The 27,571-nt window shown below is 39.9% G+C and overlaps 1 protein-coding gene and 1 non-coding gene across 6 annotated transcripts in view; both read right to left on the bottom strand.

Moving 5' to 3' along the window:
* Positions 1-10,889: 10,889 nt before the first annotated feature.
* Positions 10,890-27,571, bottom strand: part of ENTPD1 (ectonucleoside triphosphate diphosphohydrolase 1) — a 98,638-nt gene continuing 81,956 nt past the window's right edge. For all 5 annotated transcript variants that reach the window (XM_037138900.2, XM_037138902.2, XM_053662465.1 and 2 more), the window contains 3 exons: positions 19,446-19,562; positions 14,747-14,884; positions 10,890-12,688 (listed from right to left, as the gene is read on the bottom strand). In XM_037138900.2, the coding sequence (XP_036994795.2) occupies positions 12,482-12,688; positions 14,747-14,884; positions 19,446-19,562 (462 nt within the window). In that variant the 3' untranslated portion in view covers positions 10,890-12,481. The remainder of the gene's footprint in view (positions 12,689-14,746; positions 14,885-19,445; positions 19,563-27,571) is intronic.
* LOC119044561 (small nucleolar RNA SNORA66) lies at positions 15,244-15,376 on the bottom strand. Its single transcript, XR_005081637.2, has one exon. It is a non-coding gene; the product is annotated as a small nucleolar RNA SNORA66 (small nucleolar RNA).

Genomic DNA, 27,571 nt, shown 5'->3' with positions numbered 1-27,571 from the left:
AGGGAGCATGCGCCGTGCCGGCCCTCAGTATACTGAGTCCCGAGCGTCTCTAAACAAATCCGTGCACCACCGCTGTTCACACGCAACCTGGGTTTGTAACTAGAATTGAAGCGCCAGAGTCTGTCACTGCCGTCATCGCCACAGTGCAACGCGTTTGGGGGAAGCCTCGGCATTGTTCACCCGCCACCTCGGTGTGCGCCCTAGTCGCTACAGTTGTGCCGAAGTCCGTTGGGGAAAAGGCCTCAGGGGGGTGTGGCCTAGGTCGTGGGAGCCCTGCCTCTCTCGCATCCTGGTGAAGAATAGTACCCCCAGAGGGCGAGTACTGGACTTGAGCTCCCCGGCCGGAGGCGGGTCCGCGGCGACAACCGGAGCCCCCGGCTGAGCCGGCATTCCCCAGGGAGGACGTTTCGGAGCCGGCTCTGCGCCAGCGCTCGCTCACGCCGTCGCTTCCTCCGTAGCCCCTTGGGGCGCGGAGGGGCAGGTGGCGCTGGTAGCGACGCTCGGGGCAACTACGCGACCTGCCAACTATCTCCCAGCTTGGAACAGCGGGGTCAATTGATTTCAGGTGCGGTGCAGCGTGTGGCCTCCCCAAGAGCGCCCTAGATAAGCTAGGGCTTCTTTTTTCTTTCCGGAGCTTGCTGTTTGTGTAAACAATCCAGTGTTTTCCAAGTTTTAACAAAGGAAATGGCAGATCTGCTCACTCGCTCGTGTCATGCCATCTTCGTTTTATAAACGAAACTGCTCACATTTGTTTATTTTCCCAGTGACTTACCCTGAGTTAGATAAATCTTTTGTGGTTTGAAACTTGTCCTGAGAAACTCTACCAGGGATGAAGTTCGGTAACTTGCAGTGTGGAAAGCAGCACAGCAGTGTTACGGATGCTTTCATTCATTCAAACTTTTGACAGGTGTTTGCTAGCCGTGCGTGTGTGTGTGTGTGTGTGTGTGTGTGTGTGTGTGTGTGTAGCGTTGTGCTTCGCGTTTCAATTCTGGAGAAACTTACAGTGTGTTTAAAACTTCTAACAATCCTGTGCATTTGGAAAAGGGGAGATGTGGAAGTAAAGAAATTGCTGCTAAAATAGAGTAATGTTCCAGATCATGTGGGTACGTTGTGGCATTAGTAGAAATAGAACTCAGAAGTTCTATCTTATCATCTGAAATAATTGCAGACCATTAAATGCATTCAAGCTGGAAATCATTTGGCCAGATCGTCGTTCTCAATAAAATTCTTGCTGGGTTTCCCGTGTTCATTTTATAGGGCTCTTCTGATTCAGGAATGTAGGGACAATGATAGAGCTCTTCTGTCACGAAACCAGAGTCCGCCAGGGGAAAGGCAGCTGAAGCTGTGCATGGGGGTGAGAGGAAAGTCCCTGAATCCTGATTCTTACCCAACATTGGGTAAATTTAAACTGGGGCCTGGCTTTCTAATAAATATTCAGAACTGTTTATGTTTCCAAACAGTATTCTATAAACATACTATCTGGAGATTAAAATACTGCCTTGTGTTCTAAATTCTTTTTTAAAAAAAAGATTTTACTTATTTTTAGAGAGAGGGGAAGGGAGGGGGAGAGAGAGAGGGAGAGAGAGAGAGAGAGAAATACTAGTGTGTGGGAGAAAGGTCGATTGGTTGCCTCTTGCACACACCCTAACTGAGGACCAGCTGCAACCCAGGCATGTGCCCTGACCGACCAGGAATCAAACAGATGACCCTTTGCTTTGCAGAACAACACTCAACCAACCGAGCCATGCTGGTCAGGGTCAGGGCTGTTCCAATTTTTTTTCGTTCTTCAAGGGGTACCCTTTAGTTCTCCTTTGAAATATAGTTACCTTATATGAATCTTTCGAGATTTTAAGCTTTATTTTCTGAAAGTACCTATTAATGACAGAAGAGTATAAACATCATTTATCTTTTTATTCTGAGATTCATTAATTGCCTGAGTTTTTTAGGATTGTGTTGTATTTTTAATTTTGTGTTTTTTAATAGTATAACCACCAAAACTAACACTGATGTTTAACCTTAATAATCAAAGAAAGTCCCAAAGTCTCTCTGATAGCTTGGCACTGGAACAGTATCATGTAAGCTTCACTTAAGATCCAGAGATAAGTACATCCCACCCTGTCTGTAGTTTCTTTTTTTTTAATTTTTATTTTATTGATTATGCCATTGCAGTTGTTCTATTCCCCCCTTCATTCCCCTCCACCCTGCACCCCCCACCCCTACCATTCCCCCCTTTAGTTTATGACCATGTTTCTCAAGTTCTTTGGATTCTATATTTCCCATACTATTCTTGCCCTCCCCCTATCTATTTTCTACCTACCATCTATGCTACTTATTTTCTGTACCTTCTCCCCCTTCTCCTTCTCCTACTCCCCTGTTGCTAACCCTCCATGAGATCTTCATTTCTATGGTTCTGCTCCTGATCTAGTTGTCCTTTTAGCTTGCTTTTGTTTTAGATGTGGTTGTTAATAACTGTGAGTTTGCTGTCCTTTCACTGTTCATCTTTTTTATCTTCTTTTTCTTACATAAGTCCCTTTAACATTTCATATAATAAGGGCTTGGTGATGATGAACTCCTTGAATTTGATCTTATCTGAGAAGCACCTTATCTGTCCTTCCATTCTAAATGAAAGTTTTGCTGGATAGAGCAATCTTGGTTGTAGGTCTTTGGATTTCATGACTTGGAATATCTCTTTCCAGCCCTTTCTTGCCTGTAAGGTCTCTTTTGAGAAATCAGCTGACAGTCTGATGGGAACTCCTTTGTAGGTGACTGTCCCCTTAGCTCTTGCTGCTTCTAGGATTCTCTCTTTCATTTTAATCTTGGCTAATGTAATGATGATGTGCCTTGGTGTGTTTCTTCTTGGGTCCAACTTCTTTGGGACTCTCTGAGCTTCCTGGATTTCCTGGAAGTCTATTGCTTTTGCCAGATTGGGGAAATTCTCCATTATTATTTGTTCAAATAAGTTTTCTACTTGTTGCTGTTCCTCTTCCCCTTCCCCCTCTGGTACCCCTATAATTTGGATGTTGGAGCATTTAAAGATGTCCTGGAGGTTTCTAAGTCTCTCCTCATTTTTTTGAATTCTTGTTTCTTCGTTCTTTTCTGGTTGGTCATTTTTATCCTCCTTCTGGTCCACTCCTTTGATTTGAGTCCCAGTTTCCTTTTTATTACTATTGGTTTCCTGTACATTGCCATTCATTTCAATTAGTTTAGCCTTCATATGTTCCTCTAATTTGTGACTAAAATCAACCAGTTCTGTGAGCATCCTGATCACCAATGTTTTGAACTGTGCATCTGAAAGTTTTGCTATTTCTTTGTCACTTAGATTTATGGGCTCTGGGGCTTTGAGATCTTCTTGAGCCATTTTTGGTCTGTTTAAGTATGACTCCTCATTAAGTATGAGGAGCAGAGCCTTAGGGGTGGGGTGGGGCCTCCAGGGCAGGGTCGCTGGGTTGTGATGCTGTATGTGGTGGCGGGGTCAGAGTGGGGAAATGGCGTCCCCCTCTCCTGCTTCCCGCTGCTGGGTGAGGAGCGAAGCCTGAGGTGTTCACAGCAGGGTCGCTCAGGTAGCTGGGTTGTGAGGCTGTATGTGGGGGCGGGGTCAGAGCAGGGAAATGGTGGCCGTCTCTGCTGCCTCCTATCGCTGGGACCCACTAGGTCCCATCTCACTGCCCACTCCCTCCCTGGTCTATCTGCGCAGGAATGCACCAGCACAGTCAACCCGCCGCCCCTCACCCTCGCAGGATCCACCAGTCGCTCACTGGGTCAGCCCTTTGCAACCCCATGTCTGGGATCCGCGCACTCGAGTCCGTCTGACTGAGTTTTCCTGTGCAACCCCGCTCCACCAGCTGCTGGTTTTGCCCCTCTTACCAGTCAGGCTGAAGAATTAGTTGTTATCGGACTTCCAAAAAGTTCAATTTTCTGTGTTCTGGCTGTGTTTTCTGTTGCTAATATTTTGTTGTCTCTAAACTTGATTGTGTGAGAAAGCACAGCGTCTCCATCTATGCCTCCATCTTGGTGGAAGTCCTCTGTAGTTCCTATCATACAACAACTCAGATAATTTGACAGAGCCTCATCCCCACACTTTCTCCATCTGTTGATCATCTCACGATCAGCCTTCCAGAGACTTTAACTTTTTCTGTGGACTCTCCCATATGTGATGTAAATAAAACTCCTTTATATCTTCATCTTCTCAAAGAACATTCCTTTTTGTGATGTTTGGAAACTGGGTCTCTCTTAAGTACACCGTGTTCCCAGCAGCTCACCTCTGAAAGTGATGCCCCACATAACCACAGGTGGCATCGGTATTGTCCATCTCCTCATTGCCTTGGCTAGGCCACCATCCCACCCTTGTTAAACCTAATAGAAACTCTTCTCTGATTATGCCTTTTATCTTTTCTCTTCACTGTCATTTATTAGCTTCCTGGTCACTCCCTCACATTCACTGAGGAGTTTAGCACCCAACTCAGTCCTTATAATTCAGTTCCTGCGAGATCATGGTGGCACTAAAACAAGTCATATGCCTCACAGGCCCAGCACCCTGAATTCCCTTAATGCCATAACTGATCATCTGCAGGACCATAATTTCTAAGGCTGTTCCATATTAATATCCTAAATTCTAGCATTCTCTTCCCATCCTACTGTTCCTTCTTCTCTCCCTCTTCCTTATTTTTCAATACTTATAAAACCCTGTCCCTTGACTACCATTTCATCAGCAGAAGCCCCTACCTAGATTAACATTTTTTCTTGTCTAGCCACACTACTTGGTTCATTTCACTCAAACCAGTATCCCAAATTTAGTTGCCTTGTCTTTGTCCCACTTTTGTCCAGGATACTTCCTATTCTAGTTCAATTTATCCATGTGCTTTTCACCTCATTATATGTAAAGGTAACTTATTCTCATGGAAGGATGGAGAGGGTCCTATAAAATATAACCTCCTTCCTTTCATGCAAGGTGCATCCTTCTGTATGATTAAACACCTTACCTGTTTACTTTTACCATGTTGCATCATACAATCATCCTGCCCACCTTAGCCATTTGACAGTTGGTAAAAGTACACATTTACTTCTTTTGCACAATGCCATCCATATAATTTAAATCCTTTTCTTTCTGTGATTATAATTAACACATTTCTTGGTTTTTGCCTGGAACTGTTCTCCCGGGGGTGGTTTTTTGTCGGCTAAGCAAAATTGGCAAAATGATGATCATTGATTAAGTTCTGTAGTGGGCACATGGGCGTGTATTCTATTACTCTATATTTGTTTATATTTGAAGATTCTAGTAATAAAAAAGTTAAAAATAACTTGTTTCTTTTATATTATTAGACTGGTCTGTCCAGAAGATAGTCGAAGAACACATCCTGCAAGTGGATTTAACTGAAGGAGACAGAGCAGATTCACAGCATATTCTTCACAAGGACTTTCATCTACATGTGTATTTCAAGGAGATGGTTCAGTTGACTGCTACTATAGAGGTAAAAATTCGAGAGACATGGAACAGCACAAACAGTCCTACTTTTAAACTAGTGATTACAATTATGGTATGCCTGTAGGTAGCAGAGCTGAACAGAAAGAGAACATTATAATTTACTGTCAGGAAAAGACTGCAATTAGTGCTGAGTAGTTCACTTTAAAAACTGCCCATTATTTATTTATATCTGCCGAGTTTTTTTTTGGTATTGCTGGACCAAAATCATTTCATAATAAAAATTCTTGCATTATTACAAAATCAGCCATCTACATCTTTCCATTTTTTGTATGAGTATTTGTAAATATAAGGAAACTAACAATGTGGAATACATATAATTGTTGCTTTAAACACTGGACATTTATTTATTGGGGCTCTATTTTTAATGTTATATGCTAATGGTTGCATTTCAGGTTGAAAACTTCGTAAAAAACAATTTTCTATTTTTCATTTATTTATCTTACAAATAATTGTGTACATATAGCAGGAACCTGAGCTTCAGCCTGTTTGGTTAAACTGCAAAATCAGAGTGTTTTAAAATGTAAAACAGAACATAGTGTTTAAAACCTGAATCAGTACCAAATTCCTGAAGAACACCAGCTCTTACCCCCGAGAGAGGGAGAGAAGGTCAGATTCATCATAGACAGAAACAGGAAAGCAGCTGAAGTTTTAAAGAATTTTGAAAGGTTACGTATGGGCTTGCATTATGGATCACCCACCAACTGTTTCCCATAAGGCCTCTACCAATAACACAGTGGTAGTGCGCTGAAAAGTAGGGGCAGGGCAGAAAAGCAGGGCAAAATCCCTTTGAGGCCTCCCTGTTCACTGAGTGTGAGGCAGTAGTTTTCCAAAGGCAGGAGACAGGGCAGACAAATCTCAGGATGTACAGAAACACTTGAGGATTGTTGGGTAAGAGAAGGAGTAAGCTTTGTTAAGTGGCACTTGAGCTGGCCCACAGTGGAATGGGTTGCCAAAACAAGCCCAGCAGTCAGGGAGTATATGACCACTTATCTGGAATGGTAAAGTAGTTGAGATCTTTGACACCCAAAGATCCCTGGATGGCAGCACTGGCATTACCTGGCAGTTAGAAATGTAGACCTTAGCTTCATGCCAGACCTACTGAACCATTTTTTATTAATTAAAATTTAATACTTTTTATTTCAGCAAGATCCCTGGGTGAGTCATAGATATGTTAAATGTTGATTAGAGTGACTTACTAAGGTGCATTCTAATCCTTAAAATTCTACTTTAATATGTACAATCAAGAGCTGAGTGGTTAGCCATACAGAAACTAAATGTATGGTCCAAGAAGGAAAATTCAATGTGAGTAATAGAAGGCTTCCTTGAAGAATCAGGAGTTGAGCTGGTCCTTAAAAGCTGGAGGAAGAGGATGGATATATCAAGAGATAATATAAATAAGCATATTAAAGCAGAATTAGTGGTATGGACCAGCCCTCTGGCAGTGGACAGGGAGATTAACTAGAACTTTTACCTAGTTCCTCCTAAAATGACCTGAGCCCAACTTTTCAGAATGAAATAGGTCACAAATCTTATCCTCAAGGAGCGTCACCCAGACACTGAATAGAATGGTCTGAGTGTCCTACTAAAGATACAGATAAAGAGCTGTGGTTACAAAGGAAAAAAGCAGCTTATTCGGAGTTGCAATTTGGAGAACACTTCAATGAAGGAGCGTTGAAACTGATATTTGAAGGGAGAGTGGGGACAAAGTTATTCCAAGTTGAGCAAATAAACTGAACAGTGTCAGGTGAAGAATCAGGCATGGATCAAAAGACTCAAATATCTTTTGGAGAGTTTCACCTTAATTTTGTAGGCAACAGAAAGCCACCAACAGTTTCGGTTGGGGAGCAATGTGATTGGGCCTGCATTTTATAGAGATTAATCTGGCAGAATAAATTTGTGACAAGATCATCATTCTTGGTATCAGGTCTTTACTGGGGCAGTAACAATAAGATTGGAAAAGGGAATCAAAATAAAAAATGTTGCAAAGGCAAAATGGGCACATTCTATTGATGAAGTTGATTCTGATCTTGGTTACTTAAGGCAATGATGCTATTAGAATCATGATAAAATGCAGGAAGAGGGACAGATTTAGGAGGAAAGTAGATTGAGTTCAGGTGATCCTAAATACACTCTATTCCCTGCCTAACTTCCAAGACTTTCCTCCCTTTCACATTATTGGGAGATTGTTTCTTAGATGACTGGATCTCACTCGTCAATAACTAATTGTTCTCTGGTGAGCTTTGCTATTCAACAAACACACCAAAGGGACCTAAAAACAAAAGGTCAACTCAGGTGCTCATGATGCCATGATTGTATCATAAATTTAAATTTAGAAATTTATTTAAAATAGAAAAATGCAAAAGGTATAGCAATGATTTGATCACATGTACAGTCTTAAATGCCACTTTTCTAAAGAAAAGGCTTATGGAGACACTTCTTTCCTCATTATTAAAAAATCCATTATAACTGTGATAAAACAGGTTGTGTTCAGTTTATTAGACTCGTACAAATAAAAACTTGGGTAGTTAATTGTACATGGTCCTAAGCAGACAAAATAAGGACAATAAATAGAGGCATGGTCCTTTAGAAAACCTGTTTTAGAATGGGAGGCTAATTTGGGAGCTATCGGAGCACCCTGGTTAAGGCTGTGGAGAGAAGTTGCAGATTGATGACATCTTGGAAGTAATGACATGTTTTTAAAAGAATATCCCATGGAAGGATAAGTAGATTGTAATTTACAGAAAACATACTTTACATTTTAGTTAATGAGACACTGTGGTACATTGAAACCTGGGCCCAATGCTTCATTCCTTCTCTGTTAGAATTAATCATCCATGTCCTTCGCCATATGACTTTGCCCTTATTCGCATTGTTTTTCCAACTTGCTAATGTGGAGCTTGGTCATATGTCTTGAAATTTTGGTCAGTAGAATGTGGATGGAAGCGACATGCTATCCTGGCCATTGTCTTATGGCCAGGTACTCTACGTTTCCTCTCATTCTCTTGTGCCCCTGCCATTCAGCATGAGAACAAGACTCAGGAAACCAACAGACAAGGATAATGTGAGGCACATACAGCAGGCCTGAACTTACTGTCTGAGCAGAGCTATCCAGCTGAGTTGCAGAACCATGAACAAGAAAATCGGCGTTTGGTATGGTAAGCCACTGAAACTTTGAGGTTGTTATCATTAATTTAAAAAAACTGAAGTATATCATTAATGAGCACAGCTGACCAGGAGCAACTGTCATGTTCAAACAAAATATCAATGATTAGAACCTGAATCAGAGAGGGACCAGACCAGTATGGATGAAATTTGGCTCGTCTTTTAAGTGACAATAAAAAGAACATATGTTAATAGCGATTTTATGATTTTATGGTAAATTGAGTGAGCTGTTAAGAGGCTTATCTTTATTTTAATATTCAAATATACATTTTGACTATAAAATATAAGCATCAAAATTACTTGTATTATTTCTGAATCCAGACTGAATTTTCCAAAGGCCGGGCATGTTGGCCTGAATAACAGGCATCTCTGCCTTTCCCCCAAAAAGGCAAAAAAACCTGAAGAATAAAGTGAAATACAGAGCTGGAATTTTAAAAATTTGTTTAAGAATAATGTTAAACTTCATATATAATAAATAATATCAAGAAGGTTATTGCATCTGTACCTGTTTTTTAAAAAGACTTCCCTTAAGAGAAAGACAAATGATTATTGCCTGTATCTGTTTGGCTTTGTAGTTTTTAGACTACTGTGCTATTCAGTATAGTAGCCACTGGTCACATATGACCGACCTTGAGCATTTGAAATCTAGTAGTCCTGATTAAGATGTGCAGTAAGTATAATATACACATAATAGGTTTCAAAAACTTAATATGAAAAAATAAACATCTCATTAATATTTATATTAACTATATGTTAAAGTGTTCATATTTTGGATATAGTCACTTTATTAAACTCTCTATAGTAACCCAGTTTGATTGTACCATATTTTTCTTACAGAGGTCTTGATTGATACAATACTAAAATGAAATATACTTTTTAAAAACTTTTATTTATATCATGTTTTATTTTCTTATTCAGGTAAAACTTTTATATTTTTTTCTGTCTCTCATACACATACATGCACACCCTAATTAACTTCAATTTTTTTGTCTACAGAAATAACCACTTCTAATTTTAATCCCTGTGGTTTCATAGAAATAGAAAGTTTCCCACTTTCTAAAGGAATGGGGTCACCACAACCAAATTTGGGTGAAAGTCCAAGAAGGAATGGTAATCATTTATGACCAGTGGGAAGTCCAATATTAAAATTATTTGATAGTAATCTATTTATTTTGCCTTCCCCATCAGGAATGGTGATAGCAGTTTCCTTGATCAGCCTCAAAGCCCTCTTTCCCTATAACAGATTAGGTTGTGCCTGCTGACTATCTCCATGATTTGAGATTTGTCAGTGGAGTTTCGCTCCCAAATACCTTTCAGATTTTGGTGGGGGGGAGGGAGCAGAAGGGGAGAGTTCAGGCAATAAGACAGAAATGGAACAGGAAAAGATTTCAGTGTTTACAAAAGGAAACTTGTGAATTGTGATTTCAGCTTGCCGAGGGGCAGTGTTTAGAAAATAAAAAGCCATAAACTTGGGGCAAAGACTTGAGTTTCAGTATCAGTTCTGCCATGTACTAGTGTGAGTGACCCTTGTTTGTAAAATGGAAATTACACTTTTGTGGGGTCTTTAGGACCAGAATAGATAATGTACCTGACAGTGCTTTGTATATGCAGACATAAGTAAGAAAGGACCTGCTGTTATTGGCTGTATTTATATGATCTTTTATTTTCATCATTGTCATCAACTACTATTTATTTGATTCTGATTTTGATTATTTTATTTGATTTGATTCTGCTGTTCAGTGAGCAAGCCATATAATTAAGGAGCCAGGAGTATGGGAATCATTGATAAGCATCATACATCATATAGGTTACCATGCAAAGTATATGAACAGAATATCAGCATTGCCACAACAGCCTTTGTGAACTTAAAGCAATGTTAAATTCCAAGTCCATTAGGAAATGGGTCATGTGTCTACTTCCCTTTCCACCATGCCCTGTATTCATGCATACTTAAGTGCATGCTTTGAAGTTATAAAGAGACTGTCTAGTAGTATATTCGGGAGAGGAAAGAATGGTTAAGTGCATGCCAGGATTTAGCTCAGCCATTTGAGCAGGTAACTTGACCTTTCTTAGCCTCACCTGCTGCTCCTACGAAGTGGAATGATAGTACCTATCTTCATATTATTTCAAGAATTAAATGAGAAAGTGAACATAATGCACTTGGTCACAGAGCATAGTACACAACAAATGCTCAATAAATACTAGCTATAACAGCATAGCTAACTACTATTAGAAAGAGCCTAATTTGACTTTTTATTCCTTATCAAGGTACAACAAGTTCAATTGCGGGTATCAGAGAAGAAAATGTTCCTGTCCACAGCTTTATTATACTTATATTCACCTGGATATTGTAAAAACTGACTTGGTTATTCAAGAAATGTAGGGCTATTTGGCTTCTAGTTTGTGGAAGAGCTTTTCCTTCTCCCCTCCACCCTGCCCCACATCAGCTCAGTAGTCACTCCCTAGATCCAGAGATGGAAAGCCTGGGCAAGGTCAGAGTAAACACAATGCCACTCGGTCCTGCTCAAAAGGTAACTCTTAACAGTAATCCTTAAAGGAAGGGGGTACAGGGTCTCTTCATATTTCTGTGACAAGATCCATAGCTGCTGCTTCTCTCACAAAATATTCCATGGAACAAGTAAATAGAACCCATGCTTGTGTGACAGGAGTAGCATCAACACTTTCAGATCTGATCCCTGGCACATTCTGACGCATAAATATCATAATAGCAAAAAGGTATGGCACACTACGCTAATGCAACTTTCTCCCTAAAGTAAACCCTGGGACAATAAGATATGGCATGGCTTTAAAATTCAATAGTGGCTTTGTGGTGCACTTAGCAGATCTGCCTATTAACTGAAAGGTTGGTGGTTTGAGCCTCCCCAGGAATGGTCTTGTCTCTAGCCAATCTCTTGGTGATGAAAATATTCTACAGTTAGGTGGTAGTCATGGTTGCACAACACTGTGAGTGCAGTACCACTGAATCGTACATGTTAAAATGGTGAATTTTACGTAATGTGTATTTTACTACAATAAAAACAAAACCTTCAATAAATGCAGAGGAGGATGCACTTCCCAAGCCAACTATATTTTTCTTCCTGGTATGTATACATCTACCATGTAATATATACCCTAATATCTGAATGCCTATATGTACATCAGCTTTTTAGAAATCTGATCTGGGTGTTCAGCTCTGTAGCATTCTGGCATCACCCTGAAATGTGTGACCCATTTTTGTTTTGGCTTTGATTAAGTGTAGTATTAACCGGCACAAGCACATAAATTCCCTTGCAAGACTCTTTGGTCCTAGACATATTTTTCTGGTCTAGAAAATTCTCCCGTGCAAAGGCAGGCTGAGAGTGGAATGTGTGTCTGTGCTCTTCAAAGGCACTGTATGGCTTTCTTAATAAATGGGAAACAAGGGAGAAAGGGTCTGTAAGAATACAGCTGAGGTTCTTCTTTTAGCCAGCACACTTTCTTAGCACAGGAGTCAAGACTCTGTTCTTCTAGACGAAGCCAATATTGTTCTTTTATAAAGCAAAGATCATGAAAGGTGGCAGGTTTTTAAGACCTACATGAGCACAGAGTACAAAAAAGGAAGGAGGGGCTGGAGCTAGGAAAGACTCACAAAAGAGGCAATGTCCACCAGGAAGTTCTTGAGGCAGAAGGTGGTGATTACCTTCCAGGGAAAGGCTTCAGCAAAACCCAGGAAGCTTTACACTGGTCAAGACTGGCCTTCATGAACAAGGAAAGTGAACCTTGTACACCACTGTGGAGGAAAGTGCCCCCTGGACAAGTTTTTTTCTCACTCCAGCCAGCAGATTGCAGCTGCTCCTGCTATACCATGTCTTTCCAGAAAAATGAAGGCTTGTGAAAGATAATCAAGCCTATGAGAACCACTGCAATCAGGATCAGAGAGAAGACAACCATGAGGAAGACATAGGTGGAATGGGAGAGAGGTGCAGACATCGGCTGCTCTGCTGGGATCATGTTGGTCAGGTTCAGCATGTAGCCCAAAGTCCATCCCACATCAGTGTCCCGGATCTGCAAACAGTAAGGAAAATCTGTTGTTTCTGTGAGCTTTCATGCAACCCCATTCATAACACTTAAGTAGCCAGAGCACTGCATTCAGTTCTCTACAGGGATTACTTATATGTTCTAAATAGGGAATTTAGTTGTGGGGGGAAATGGAGCAGCAGCAAGTGATTATGGAGAGTTTGGAGCCTCACTACTGTATTCTCAGAATTCAGAGAGGATCTTTATGACAGACTGCCCAATTCTCCCACAGAATTTAAAGAGAACTTAGATAGGTCTTTGGAGATTTGCATTCCTCTTTCGTTGTGTGTGTGAATGTTGGGGGTGGGGTGCAGAAGGGAGGTGGGAGGTGACAGACAGCCGGCAAAGCATTAGGGATAATGATCTTTGTGAGGGCTAGAATCTCACCCATATAACACCAGGACTTCTTTATGATTCAACTAGTGAAAGTTGGAGAATAATCCCAGCAAATTAGTCTTTATGGCAGTTGGAAGACAGCATATGCATGAGAAAGCGTTCTTATTAAATGATTAAAATATGCTCTGACCCTGCCTTTTTCCTAGGAATATTTTCCAGTTGCCTTATCACTTATTGGAGTATATAGTTTATAAATAATAAATAATTTTGGAAGTATTTTTATTATATGAGTTATACGTGGTCATGGTAGAAAAGTTAGAAAGCACAGATAATCCTAAAAAAAGAAAACCAGCTGTACTTCAACACTCAGAAGTCGCTGCTATTATTTTGTGATATATCTTTCCAGTCCTCTCTGTGAAGTTTTCTTCTTAACAAAAATGGAATTAAATTGTATGTAGAATCACTCATTTAACAGTACTTTGTAAGAACCATCCATGTTTTTAAGGGATTTCAATAACATCATCCCTGACATGAACTTCCTTATATGTTCATTTTTACTCACCTTATCCATTATTTATAAATCCCAGAAATGGAGTAAGTGGATAAAGTAAGGTGCATATTTTAGATCTCTTAGCACATATTGCTAATACAGTCTCCCCAAAGGTTGTGCCAATTTGCCTTCCAGCTATATGGAAATGTTCCTCTCTCCTAACCCATTACCAATACTGGAATTAATGTCTAAAAAGCCCATTTATTTTGATGGGGGAGAGGAACCTTATCTGACTGTGGTGTGTCAAGGACAGCTCCAGAACTAGAATTATCATCCAGGGTTTAGAAATACTGGATTATTCATTGGAGTTCAAGTAATATAAATCACTTGTAAATTTGATATAGATATGTCCTTCAAACAGACAAAACAAACTCTGATGGGATAGAAGGAAGATTTGCATTTAAATGATCCAAGGCTGCTACAAGTCCACTGCCTCAATGGCTTTCTTTTTGCTCGAAATCACCAAATTTAATAAAGGGGTAAACTTTTTGCCATTACTGGGTATAGGCATAAAATGCAGAGAAATACTGTTCTTGATATTTTTCAATATGAGTTGTCTGTACATGAGCCATGCTGCAGGTGTAAATGTTTCTCTTTGTTTGGATACCTGCAGGTGGCGCTATGATAAAGCACAGCAGTGAGGTTTCCCCTTTAAGGCTCCTGCTGAGCCTGGCTTCTAAGCAAAGACCCTCATTCACAGCCACTCATCGCTTTCTTCACACTGAGTTTTCAGATTGGTCAGCCTTAAAAGTACAACCAACAAAGCCTTCACCCACTGTGAGAAACCATGATCATCCTTTCCTGATTCATGGAAGGGGTCTTCAGGATGGATCTTGAGGTTAGCACACAGAATCACTGTGGCTACTAAAATACTGTAACATTACTATAACTTATCACTTTTTGTTTTATAAGGATTTGTCACTGTTATGTAAGCAGAAAGGAGAGTCTCAGAATGCAGGAAGCTCTCCTTAGAAAGGATATCCACAACTGGATGGTCAACAAACCCAGAAGGGTTTGGCACAAAATGCCAGTGTGGGTTAGAGGTGAAGTGGTGGAATAGGACATCAGGCCCAAACTTAAATCAGGTTGACTCCTACCTCTTTCAAGTCCAAAGTTGCTTCAATCACAACAACCCAACCTCCCCAAAACCCAATAAGTACCTGGCCCATGAAATGAATAGTCTTCCAGTTATCAGGTGTGAAATGATAGCCCTTCTGAAGAAGAGAGATAATGTAAGTTCCGGAAAAGCAGTATTCACTCAGGTACTTCTCCTTCACAGCACCAAAGTTCATCTTCAGCTGGAAATGAAGTGAGGGAAATATCATACTTGTATAATGGGCAACTCTCCAAGATCTCTTTTTCAGTTGATCAACAGAGGGGGAAGCCCCAGCTCACATGGCCCTGAAAGTCCGCCTCTCCAGCAGGTTTTGGGAATGGTGCTGTGCTTTTTCAGTGGGTGCCAGGGCTTATAGAATATGTTTAGGGAACTTCTCCTCTAAGATTTTATGAGATGGTAATAAGTGCTCCAGGAAAAAAGTCATTTCTGTTATCTAGTAGGTCAGAAACACTTTCATCCCTTGTGAAACTTGAGTTTCACAGATTAGCATGTTAAAGGTGTGAAAAATTTTGCACAAAAGAAACCCATTAATTTTTTTTACACTGTCCTACAATAGAATGGACCACCTCAGTAGCTTCTGAGGCCAATACATTTCTATCAGCACAATTACTTTAGCAAACCTGGTTCCCTTCACTTCTGCAACATCGTGCAGAGTTAGTGAGCGAGTTTGCATGAAATCCATTAATTTTTGTGTATCAGTTTCCTATATGCTCTTGACCAGAGTCTTTGGTTCAGAGCCTCTATAAGTATCTTAAGGAAATAGTGTCATAAAGAGCCATTCAATTTAATCCCTAGGCTAGCAGCATCAGCATCCCATAGAAGCTCGGTAGTCCTCACGCAAAACAGCCAACACGAGAGGAGGATCACGTACGTAATCAAGTTTGAGAAACAGCTCTGGAACACAGTTTAGGAAGCATTTTGCTCAGGATTGCTAAAATTATCAACATCTCACCTTCTGTTATCTGTCCTTACTTTTTTTTTTGCATGAAAGTCATGCAAAGGGGTCTTTTTTAGTCCTTCGTGTGTTTACCCTACTCCTGAATGAAGGAATTAATAGCTACCTGACAACCCTTGCCTTGCCTTTACCTAGTCGTTGTGAATATATGCCGGATGTCCACAGCTGGCTCTGCTCCTCTTCTCCCCTCAAGATCAACAGGCCAGGGCATCTCTAGTTCAGCTCAGAGTTCTTTCTACTGCCCTATTCCTCAGCCCTTGAGGTAGGCATTCCCTCCTGTACACCTTAGGAAGTGAGAGAGCTAGCATTTGTTAAGCATGTACTAGTAGTTATGCCAGATGTTTTATATGTAGGTCATCCTGGTTGCCTGCCTACCTGCCTTTTGCCCAGGTTTCTCTTACCTCACAAGGAACACCCCACCTCTAACCTTTAACTGCTAGCTGGAGTCTTTCTCACTTGGCTCCTGGCAGCCCTCAATCTCTGGAAAACTAATCCCACACCTAGCATGAATTGTCCTGCTCTGATGGAATTCTTCAAATGACCCAGCTTGGAAACTTTTTATCACAGTCCTTGAAATTACTCTTTGATCAACTCCTCTGTATATGATATTCTCCTGAGATCTTGGTGTGACATCAATTGACTTCGCCCAACTAGGTCCCTACCCCTTTCTTACTGCTCTCTGGTTTTCCTTTGTTAAAAGACCCCTTCTCCCATTTGATGTAGTCTTGGCAGGCCTGTCAAACAAAAAACCCCTAAGGGATACGGATTTCAAGAATCCACTGCCAGCAACCCCACAGGTTCTTGAAGTCTTGCCTATCCCTTTGGGGAAAGCCATTTTGGCCTAATTTCCTTGAACTCTTCAACATTCCTGTGCCCCTCCTCCTTCTGGGAAACTGAACATTGGCTGAGCAGTCTAATCTGCTGAGGATTATTTATGATCCTAGCGAACAATATAGAAGCCAAAGGCATCTACCTGGTACATCAATGCAGACTTGATCATGGTTTTTTTTCCAACTCCAGTTAACACAGAATACTATATTAGTTTCAGGTGTACAACATAGTGATTAGACATTTACATAATTTACAAAGTGATCAACCCAATAACTCTAGTACTCACTGACACTATACTTAATTATAATATTATTGACTATATCACCGTGCTGTAATTTACATTAAGAAAATTTGTATTTTGCCCTGGCTGGTGTAGCTCAGTGGATTGAGCACAGGCCTGTGAACCAAAAAATTGCAATTCAATTCCCAGTCAGGGCACATGCCTGAGTTGTAGGCCAGTTCCTAGCAGGGACCAGTTCCCAGCAGGGGACACACGAGAAGCAATCATACATTGATATTTCTCTCCCTCTCTCCTTCCCTTCCCTTCTAGAGATAAATAAATTATTTTTTAATTTTTAAAAAAGAAAATTTGTATTTCTTAATCGCTTCACCTTTATAACCCAGAACTGACACGTTAATGCTTGGATTCAATTGGATTCAATATTATGTGCCCTCCAAATGGGAAGAGAATTCACCCTCTTTTGAGTTTTATTTCCCCCGCCAAAGCAGGGACAGGCATACTATTACAGTATGTATAAAGCATCTAGCCCACTTTTTGGCACATAATATATGCTTAACAATTGTTAGCTCTCTGTCTGTCAAAGGTGTTTAGAAGGGACATTCCCAGACTAAAGTCACACCAGGATAGCAGTTCTTCCTCATGTTGAGGATAGCAAGAAAAGAAGAAAATAGTTAGCCTACAACAGAACATTTGACAACCCCCCCAAACTATGCTCTTTCCATACAGTTGAACAATGCAGTTAGAAAAAAATGAACACTGGTTGATAACACCCATCTCAACATTCTAGGCTCTGGGTGAGGGTCTGGGTCTCACCTACAACTCCATTCTCCATCCACCCCATATTCCCATATCCCCACCCCACCAAATGTTTCAGAATTTCTCCCAAATGCAGGCCTCTCTGTCCTTACTTCCAGGGCTTCAGCTCCTGAGCAATTCCTCACATGACTTACCTGGCAGACCTACAGGTCCACATACTGTAAGATTCCTAACTTAGTGTAATCTGACGAAATAGGAAGTAGATGAGGGTAAAGAGAGGAAACCTGACAAGAGTTTTCACTCTGAACAAGAAGTAATTTTTTTCAAAGTGAAGCCTCAATCTATCTCCTCAGCAACCATACATACACCTGATGTCAAATTTCTTCAACTCCGAGATGTTCCTCTTCCTCCACAGATCACCACCAGCTGCAAAATGCCTCCCCGAAGTGTTTTGCAAACTGTAAGGTGCTGGGCCATATTTGAGCAGCTTTTTAAAAAAGTCCTGAGCCCTGGTGGGGTAGCTCAGTTGGTTGGAGCGTTGTCCCTGATATGCCAAGGTTGTGTGTTCTATCCCCGGTTAGGGCACATACAAGAAGCAACAAGTGAATGCATAAATGAGTGGGACAACAAACTGATGTTTCTCTCTCTCTGTCTCTCTCTCTCAAAATCAATCAATATATTAAAAAATTAAAAAGAAAAAAGCCCTGGCTGGTGTAGCTCAGTGGATTGAGTGTGAGCTGCGAATCAAAGGGTCGTCAGTTTGATTCTGAGTCAGGGCACATGCTTGGGTTGTGGGCCAGGTCCCCAATAGGGGGTGTTTGAGAGGCAACCACAGATGTTTCTCTCCCTCTCTCCTTCTCTTCTCCTCTCTAAAAAAATAAATAAAATCTTTTTTAAAAGTTTTTTTTTAAAAGAAAAGCCCTAAATACCCTTCCTTCCTGTTTTAACTCAAAATACTTAGGGAGAATTCCAAACCTCCAGATTCTTGCACAACCTCCCTTCCCCCTTTGTCATTGCTGATGAGAACAGCATCCATTTTTAATTAATTGCATTTTTGCAGAATGAAAGCACCATTCACTTTTGCAACGGTGTCAATTTAAAACAGCTGCTGTTTTGTACTCTCCCTAGAATCTAGGGGCCTAGGTGATCTGTCTTTTTAAATGAGATTAGACCCCATAGCTCTTTTCTTCCTGGAAACTTTCATCAAATACCACCAAACCTTGAGTAACTCAGTGCCTCAGACAAGAAAAACATTGTGCTTCAAATTTATAAGTGAGTAAGAAATACCCTGGACCTGGGAAGTAGAGAAAGGGTCTTAATACAATGGTGTCTGTAAAAGGTTCTGTGAATAGCCCATCTTTCTTGCTAATAAAACTGTTAATTTGGGTGTTTGGGGAGGGGAGTGGGTGACAATATGCCCAGATCCAGGAAGCAGCTCATGATGAATCTGAGGCTCTCAGCTAATGTTAAAATCCTATGCACTCTATTCTCCCATCCAGTCCTGGCCAATGAAATATAAGAGAAACTGCTATGGAGCTTCTGGGATTGTTTTTGCCTTCCTGTAAAAAGGAATAGATGTATCTGGTTCTACCCTTCTTCTGACCTTGAATGTGTCTGTGACCCCTGAAGCTAGATCTTGTGTCCATGAAAAAATAGGCATAACAACAAAACAGAAGTAATGGCTGAGATAGAGTCAAGCTGCAGCTGACCCCATGCTAGCAGCTGCCTACTGCCAGACTTCGCAATAGGTGAGGAACGTGAGACCTTTTTTGTTTAAGCCATTGAATGCCAAGTTATTAGAAAATGTCTATGAACTCATTTCTGATTGCCCCATTTGGGCTTCCCTAATATGTTTACCATATCTTGGTCAAATTAGTGCAACCTGAAGGGCAGATTCACATCCTCTCTCTTGTTAAGGGCACAAAACAATGGTAATAACTGCTGTCTGTAGTCACTCACCTCTTTCCAAGGCTGAGAGCAGAATTTTTTTATCGTGTCAATCATCTTTTCCTGAGAGAGGGGTTCCTCTGATGTAAGATTTAAAAACTTCATCACATAGTAATAGGCTGAAAATGCCTGCAAGAGAGAAATGCAGTTTTGCAGTGTTCAACACAGAGGGACACTGACTCTTCAGAATGTCATACCCCTAGTGAAGGCACCTGGAAATCCCTGTTGAGTCAATTCACAGAATTTTTGATATTTCAGACCCTAGCAAGATGGGTCACTTTGCTTCTGACATGCATTTCTGAGCCAGCTGGTGGCTAATTTTCTCAGTAATTTTAATGGGAGGGTCAGGGAGAAAGATGGGTAAAAGAGAAGACAGAAAAAGAGGAAGAGGTCCTGTAAGTCCTCCCTGAAGGCATGGCAGGCAAGAGAAAGCTGGGTTACATGATTTATAAACTATTTACTATTTGAAAGAGGGCTGGAGAATGAGGATGTGGAAGGAGGGTTTGGACGCCTTCCTAGGATCTGGCTGAGCAAGGTGCCTCCTCTCACCTGGATAATGAAGTTGTCAGGGGCTGACTGAGGGATGAGCAGGGTCATGGTGGTTCTCTATTCCTCACTAATGTCCCCATCCGAGCATCCATTTCCTCATTTGGAAAGACAGCTTCCACATCCCTGGAACTTGGGAATTCCAACACTTTAAATATCATGCTGGTTGCAGAACAAGATCTTGGTATGGTCCTCTTTCTACCGTCTTAACTCAAGACACCATCATCTCTTGTGTGGACACTGTAATGTCCTCTTATTTGATCTCTATGTTAGCTTTCTAGTGCTATTCTAATTCATCCTGCACATGGCAGTTGCAGAAATCTTTTAAAAACAAATTTGAAAATCTCACTCCTCTGCCTAGAGCCTTTAGTGACTCCTGATTATACCTAGATTAAAGTCCAAACTCTCCCAGGTCTCTCAAGGACAGGTATGTTCTAACCCTTCCCACCTTGCCAATAGCATCTCATACTCTTTCCCACCTTGCCCACCACACCTTAGCCACCTTGGCCTTCAATCTCTGCCAAGTTTTTCTTCTCTGGGGTTGCATACTTGCTATTCCCTGTGTTGGAATTCCCTTGACTTCTACATCTCCTTCTCAGAAAGATTTTTTAGTCATCTATCTAGACTAGTACCCTCTTGTTATTCCGTTTCAAAGGACTCCATCTCTTTCTTTGCAGCAATTACTATGGTCTGATTTGCTTTTGTTCATTTGTGTTTCTAGTCTCTAATCTACTTGCATCTAGAATGGCAGGACCACATCTGTATAATTCTCAACTGCACTAACGTGGCACTTAGCACATGGAAGAGCTCTATAAATTATCAAGTGGCACAACACTGCTTTCCCTCTAGTTCCTAGAGCACTGCCTAGAATGTAAGAGATACTACCCAACACAGTCTATAGATTCAACACAATTTCTATCAAAACACCAATGGCATTTTTTTATAGAACTACAACAAATAACCTAAAAATGTATGTAGAACTACAAAAGACCCTGAACATCCATATTAATCTTGAAAAAGAACAAACTTAGAGGTATCATACTACCTGATATAACAAACTATATTACAGGGCTACAGTAATCAAAACAGCATGGTACTGGTATAAAAACAAACACATAGATCAATGGAACACAAGAGAGCCCAGAAATAAACTCATGCCTACATGGTCAATTAATATTTGACAAAGGAAGAAATAACATACAATGGGGTAAAGACAGCCTATTCAATAAATGGTGGTGGGAAAATTGGACAGATAAATGCAAAAAAAAATGAAACTAGACTACCTTCTTATACCACACATAGAATAAACTTCAAAATGGATTAAAGACATATATCAGACTCAGAACCATAAAAATCCTAGAATAAAACATAGGTGGTAAAATCTCAGACATTTCTTTCAACAATATTTTTTATATATCTTCTCAAGAAAGGGAAATGAAAGAAAAAAATTTAAAAATGGGACTATATCAAATTAAAATATTTTGTACAGAAAAGGAAACCATCAACAAAATGAAAAGATAACCCCAAAATGGAAGAAGGTATTTGCCAATGATTCAATAAGGGGTTAAATCCAAAATGTATAAAGGACTCATACAACTCAACACCAGAAAAACAAATAATCCAATTAAAAAATGGGCAAAGGATCTAAACAGACACTTCTCATAAGAGGACATACAAATAGCCAATAGACATGAAAAGAGGCTCAACATCACTAATCAGAGAAATGCACATTCAAACCACAATCAAATATCACCTCATGCCTATTAGAATGGCTATAATAAATAAATCAACAAACAAGTGTTGGTGGAGATGTGGAGAAAAAGGAACCCTCATGCATTGTTGGTGGGAATGCAGATTGGAAAACATTGTGGAGTTTCCTCAGAAAATTAGAAATGGAACTGCCTTATGACCCAGTGATTTCACTTCTGGCTACATATCCAAAGAAACCCAAAATACTGTTTCAAAAGAACAGATGCAGGATTATTTTTAATAGCCAAAATATGGAAGCAATCCAATACCCATCAGTAGACAAGTGGACAAAAAAGTGATGGTACATATATACAATGGAATATTGCTCCATCATAAAAAGAATGATATCTTATCATTTGTGATGGCATGAATGGGCCTACAGGGTATTATGCTAACTGAAATAAATCAGTCACTGAAAGACAAATACCATGTGATTTCACTTACACGTGGAATCTAAAGAACAAAATAAGTGAACAAACAAAATTGAAACAGACTCATTGATACAGAGAACAGACTGATGGTTCCCAGAGGGGAAGGGGATTGGGGGGTCTGAGTGAGAAAAAAGTGAAGGGATTAAAAAGTACAAGTGGGTTTGGGTAGCTCAGTTCATTGGAGCATTCTCCTGTACACCAAGAGGTTGCAGGTTCTATTCCCTGTCAGGGCACATACCTAGGTTGTGGGTTTGATCCCCAGTAGGGGCTCACACAGGAGGCAACCAATTGATGTTTCTCTCTCTCCCTCTCTGTCTCTCTTCCTTTCTCTCTAAAAGTCAATAAATATATCCTTGAGGATTTAAAAAAGAAGTACAAATTGGTAGTTACAAAATAGTCATGGGGATGTAAAGTACAGCATAGAGAATATAGTCAGTAATATGGTAATAACTATGTATAGTTCCAGATGGGTACTGGAAATATCGGGGGAAACACTTCATAAAGTATATGACTGCCTTACTATGTACTGTACACCAGAAACTGATACAAAATAATATTGAATGTAAATGGTAATTAAAATATTTTTTAAAAATGTAAGAGGCACTTACTGAATCCCTGTTGAGTGAGAGACTGGATTAATTCTGAGACCGGATAGCTATGATGCACACAGCTAATGCCTGGAGAAGTTCCCTCTTATTCATTAAAACTACATATGTTAAGAGTTAACGATTGTGGGGCAGGAGAGAGAGGAAGGTTTTTCTGTTTTACTTTAAAATTTTTTATAGTGCAAGAACCTTTAAAACTTTTTTAGGTGTCTGATACAGCATTGTGAACTATTAGGACAATGTTATACAGCTCATCTGTAGCACTTACTCATGTATAACGGAAACTTCATGCCTGTTAGTAGCAATTTCCCATGTCCTCCTCTCCCTAGGCCCTGGCAGCCACCATTCTACTCTCTGGTTCTGAGTTTGATTATTTGAAATAACCTAATATAAGTGGAGTCCTTTTATATTTGTTCTTTTGTGACTGGCTAATTTACCTGGCATAATGTCTTCAAGATTCATTTTCATCACATATCACAGGATTTTCTTCATTTTAAGGCTGAATAATATTCTGTAAGTATATACCACATTTTCTTTATCCATTCATCCATCAATCAACTTTTTAGGTTATTTCCACATCTTGTGCTGTAATGAGCATTAGAGTGCTAATATCTCTTCCAGGTCCTAATTTCAATTCTTTTGGATAAAAACCCCAAAGTGAGAGTGCTGTATCATATGGTAGTTCTTTTTTTTTAATTTTTGAGGAACCTCCATATTGTTTTCCATAGTGGCCACACCATTTTGCATTCCCACAAACACTGTACAAAGGCTCCTCCTCACTGAAGAATTAAGAAATTCTCTTACTTTTGCTATTTGCTCTTTAAATAAATAGAATTTATTTTAAAAATATGAGCAAACAGAAACTTTCTATAGGTGAATTTAGTAAAACATTGAGCCTTCAGTGCCAAACATAGCAATCAAGTCATCAGGGTCTCCTGGTCTGTGCCACCTCCTACCCCCAAAGCTCTGCATGCCACGGGCTCTTGAAAATTTTCTCCTGAAATTTTTCAGAAGCCTCCCTTCATCATCTCAGAATCCTGCTCTTATTCATTTCTCAAATGATAAAAGGCGCCTTCTTCATTGTTTTTCCATCAAAACAGGTAACACGGGGCCCTGTCTGGTGTGGCTCAGTGGATTGAGTGCCAGCCTGTAAACCAAAGGGTCGCCAGTTCGATTCCCAGTCAGGGCACATGCCTGTGTCGTGAGCCAGGTCCCCAGTAGGGGGTACATGAGAAGCAACCACACATTGATATTTTTCTTCCTCTCTTTCTCCCTCCCTACCCCTCTGTCTAAAAATAAATAAATAAAATCCTTGAAAAAAAAAACAAAAACAAAATAAGTAATATGTTAATTATGTAGAATGATTACAAATAAAAAATGAAAGTCTCTCCTTAATCTAACCATCCCCTAGAAAAAATACACTTTATAATTTCCTGTTTAATACTTGTTGCATATATATGTAAAATATCAAAATATATGTATATATTTTGCATAAATGTGATCATACTAGACATAATGTTTTATAATCCTACTTTGTTTCACTTGATAATAATACATCATGGGCAAGTTCCTATGCAGATTTACCTTACCCATATTAGTGACTACAAAAGGGTACTGTGTATGGATATATCATAACTAACTTAAACAATCTCATATTCATGCATATTTAGGTTTTTCTAATGTTTCACTATTATAAATGTTACAGTGTATTGCATCTTTGTACCCTTGCCTTGGGACAACTTCGTTGGGGTAAAATGTTTGCTCAGAAGGCAACTATATTGTATGAGTGGAGATATACTCTAAAAGGCAGGACAATGTTCATATAGCAGTTCATAATAGCCCCAAATCGAAAACAACTCAAATGTCCATCAACTACAGAAGGGCTAGATAAATATCAGTGTATTCATGCAAAGGAATGCCACATTGGAATGAAAGAACGAACTACTATTACATGCAACAACATAGATCAATCTCAGACACTACTGTGAAAGAGGTCAGAAAAAAAAAAGGACACACGCTGATTGCAAGAACTGGCGACACTAGTTTATGGTGATAGATGTTGAAATACTGCTGTCATTTGAGAGGATAGTTATCAACTGGGAGAGTGGACAAGGGAGCTTTTTAGGGTGCTGGGAATGTTCTATACTTTCATCTAGATGAAGGGCTCATAGATATATCCCTTAAAAACTATCAAACTCTGGCCTTAAAATATGCATATTTTTTGCAGGTATGCTAGACTCCAATTTTTAAAAGGAGGTGAGCATATTTTAAATATTGATACACATCTTGTCAGATCCTCTTTCAATAAGGTTGGATCCCTTACAAGTGTAAGAGATAACTTTTTTTAGAGCTTAAAATATGTCCTATTTTCTATGAGTCCCAGTAGTGGTCCTTTATATGCCCATCTAAACAGGGTTATTCATTACTTCCAAAGCCTGGAAGTATTTTCTTTCCAAACTCCTGAGCCGTGCTTGCATCCTCAATCTTCCTAAAATCATCACCATTTTCCTATACTATAGAAATATGAGTTTATGGACTATAAACCTCAAACAAAGGCATATAAAGATTAAAAAGATGATCTTTAAGCTTGGGAAAAAGTGTCTAGAATACCAGAGGCAAGAATCCTGCCTGGTCCACATGGACTAAAGTCAGAGTCCCACTGAACTAAGTCAGAGACTTTCAGGTCTCTGAACAGATTTTACTCTTTCCCACTGCCAGACTGTGCATGCTGATCTTCTCGCTATAATATTCCAAACACCAATGTTCTTCCTGTGAATACACAACATTCCAGGCACTTGTCAGGCCCGCAAATGAAAAAGTACACCATCTCTGCCTTCCAGGGCCTCAGGACATATAGGAAAACAGTCATGTCGATTATAAAGACAAACGCATTTGCATCAGCCAAATTTATGCAATTTTAACCTACATAGAAATGCAATCCATTCCTGTTTAACTTAACTGAGTTGGTTTAAATACAGCAGTCTATCCTCTCTCAAAGTTTTCTCTTGTTTTTGTGATATTAATTACCCATCTCCCTCCCTGCTCCCCTGACTTCAGAGAATCTTCCAGGGAGCCCTTTGTCCACTCTGACATGGCTTCTGAAACCGTGTTCATCAAAATCACCAGTAACCTCCTAATTGCCAAAATCAATAGTCACTGTTTTCATTCCACCTCTTTCTTGATTTTTGGCTGCATATCATTCATTCATTTGTTCAATATTTACTGAGTACCAACTATGTTCTAAGCAGTGACAGAAACAGATGAAAATCCCTGTACTCTAGTGGAAGGCAGCAGAATGCCAACAAATAGCAGATAGTATGATGGATGGTAAAAAGTGCTATAAAAATAAAGCCTTTTGTTATGTATTCCACATATATGGGGTAGACAAAAGGAAGTTTACAGTTGTTTGGAAAAAGACATGCAAGTTATGATTTTTGCAGTAACTTTATTAACTCAAAAGAATGCCACAGTGTGCTTTCGTACAATCCTTTCAGTGCTCAAATTGCCAGCCCTCATTATTTACATATTCTTGTAGTCTACTTGCTATATTCAAGCACACTTTGGCATAGCGTTCTTTATTGTCATCAATTTCTTGGCACGCCTCTCTTATGCAGTGAATCGTATAGTTATCCACAGTACGTGGTTTCCGTGAAGAGACTTTATCTTTGACAACACCTCCAAAGAAGGAGTCCACTGGGGTGGGAGGTCTGGTGATTGTGGTGGTCATGCCACTGGCTCCTCAACCTATCCACCTGCTGGGTTCACCAACTGTAAACCTAGATTTGCCCACCTCTCTATAGAGCCTCTGTGCAGATTAGAGAAACCCACAGAACAGGCATAGTTCATTTCTAATTTCTTCCAAACCTGATGCAACTTATTTCAGGGGTCATTTTATCATGAGAACTGCTGCCTGGTAATGTAACTGACATTCCACCTTTACCAGATTTCCAGGGAAACAAATCCAGAATGTTAATCCAAAGCCAAATTTTTCCATAAAGGAAGAAAAAGGGTATCTTAAATTATTTTCCAAAGGTCCAATCAAAAACATACTGATAGTACCCTGGGGGGGGGGGAGATAAAATGAAGCATTGTAAAAATAGAAGGAACAGGCATTACGGTCTAGTCTCAAGATTCTGCTCCAAACTAAATACTTGACTTGTTCCTCAACCCCCCCATTTTAACTTCACTACTCATTCTAACTTGTATTACTAGATATTACATTGGTTCTGCCCTGGTAGGAAGCATTTCAGAGGCAGAAGTAGCATCAGTTGCAGGGTTGTTTGTCTCTAGCATACTTATCTCTATGCTTTCCATACTTCTAAATAGACTGACTTCTGACACTTGTGTGGCATTCACTCCCAGACACTGTCCTGCGTAAGTTCATGATTCTACTTTAACGTCTAGTTTTTATGTACTTTTTGTTTTAGATTAAAGGCTCTAATGTGGAATTCATAGGGCCACTGCAAGGGATAATGATATCTTTTAAATTGTATGCAAAGATTTTGGCATACATTTATATGTCCATTTTTCTGCTTAGAAGACCTTTAGTTTTCATCACATTCTTCAAAGAGTCTGGTGATCCCTTAAGGAGTTAAAAATTAATGCTTTATTAAAGACATTATGCAAAGTGAAAAAAGCCAGTCATAAAGGGACAAAATATTGTATGATTCCACTTATATGAGGTAACTGGAATAGTCGAATCCATAGCAACAGAAAGTAGAATGGTGGTTGCCAGGGGCTGAGGGGAAAGAGGACCAGGGAGTTAGTACTTAGTTTAATGGGTGGAGTTTCTGTTTTGGAAGATGAA

The sequence above is a fragment of the Artibeus jamaicensis genome, unplaced genomic scaffold (genome assembly GCF_021234435.1).
Source record: "Artibeus jamaicensis isolate MK-2021 breed Jamaican fruit bat unplaced genomic scaffold, CSHL_Jam_final contig_252, whole genome shotgun sequence".
Taxonomy (NCBI): Eukaryota; Metazoa; Chordata; class Mammalia; order Chiroptera; family Phyllostomidae; genus Artibeus; species Artibeus jamaicensis.
This window is presented reverse-complemented; position numbering and strand designations above follow the sequence as displayed.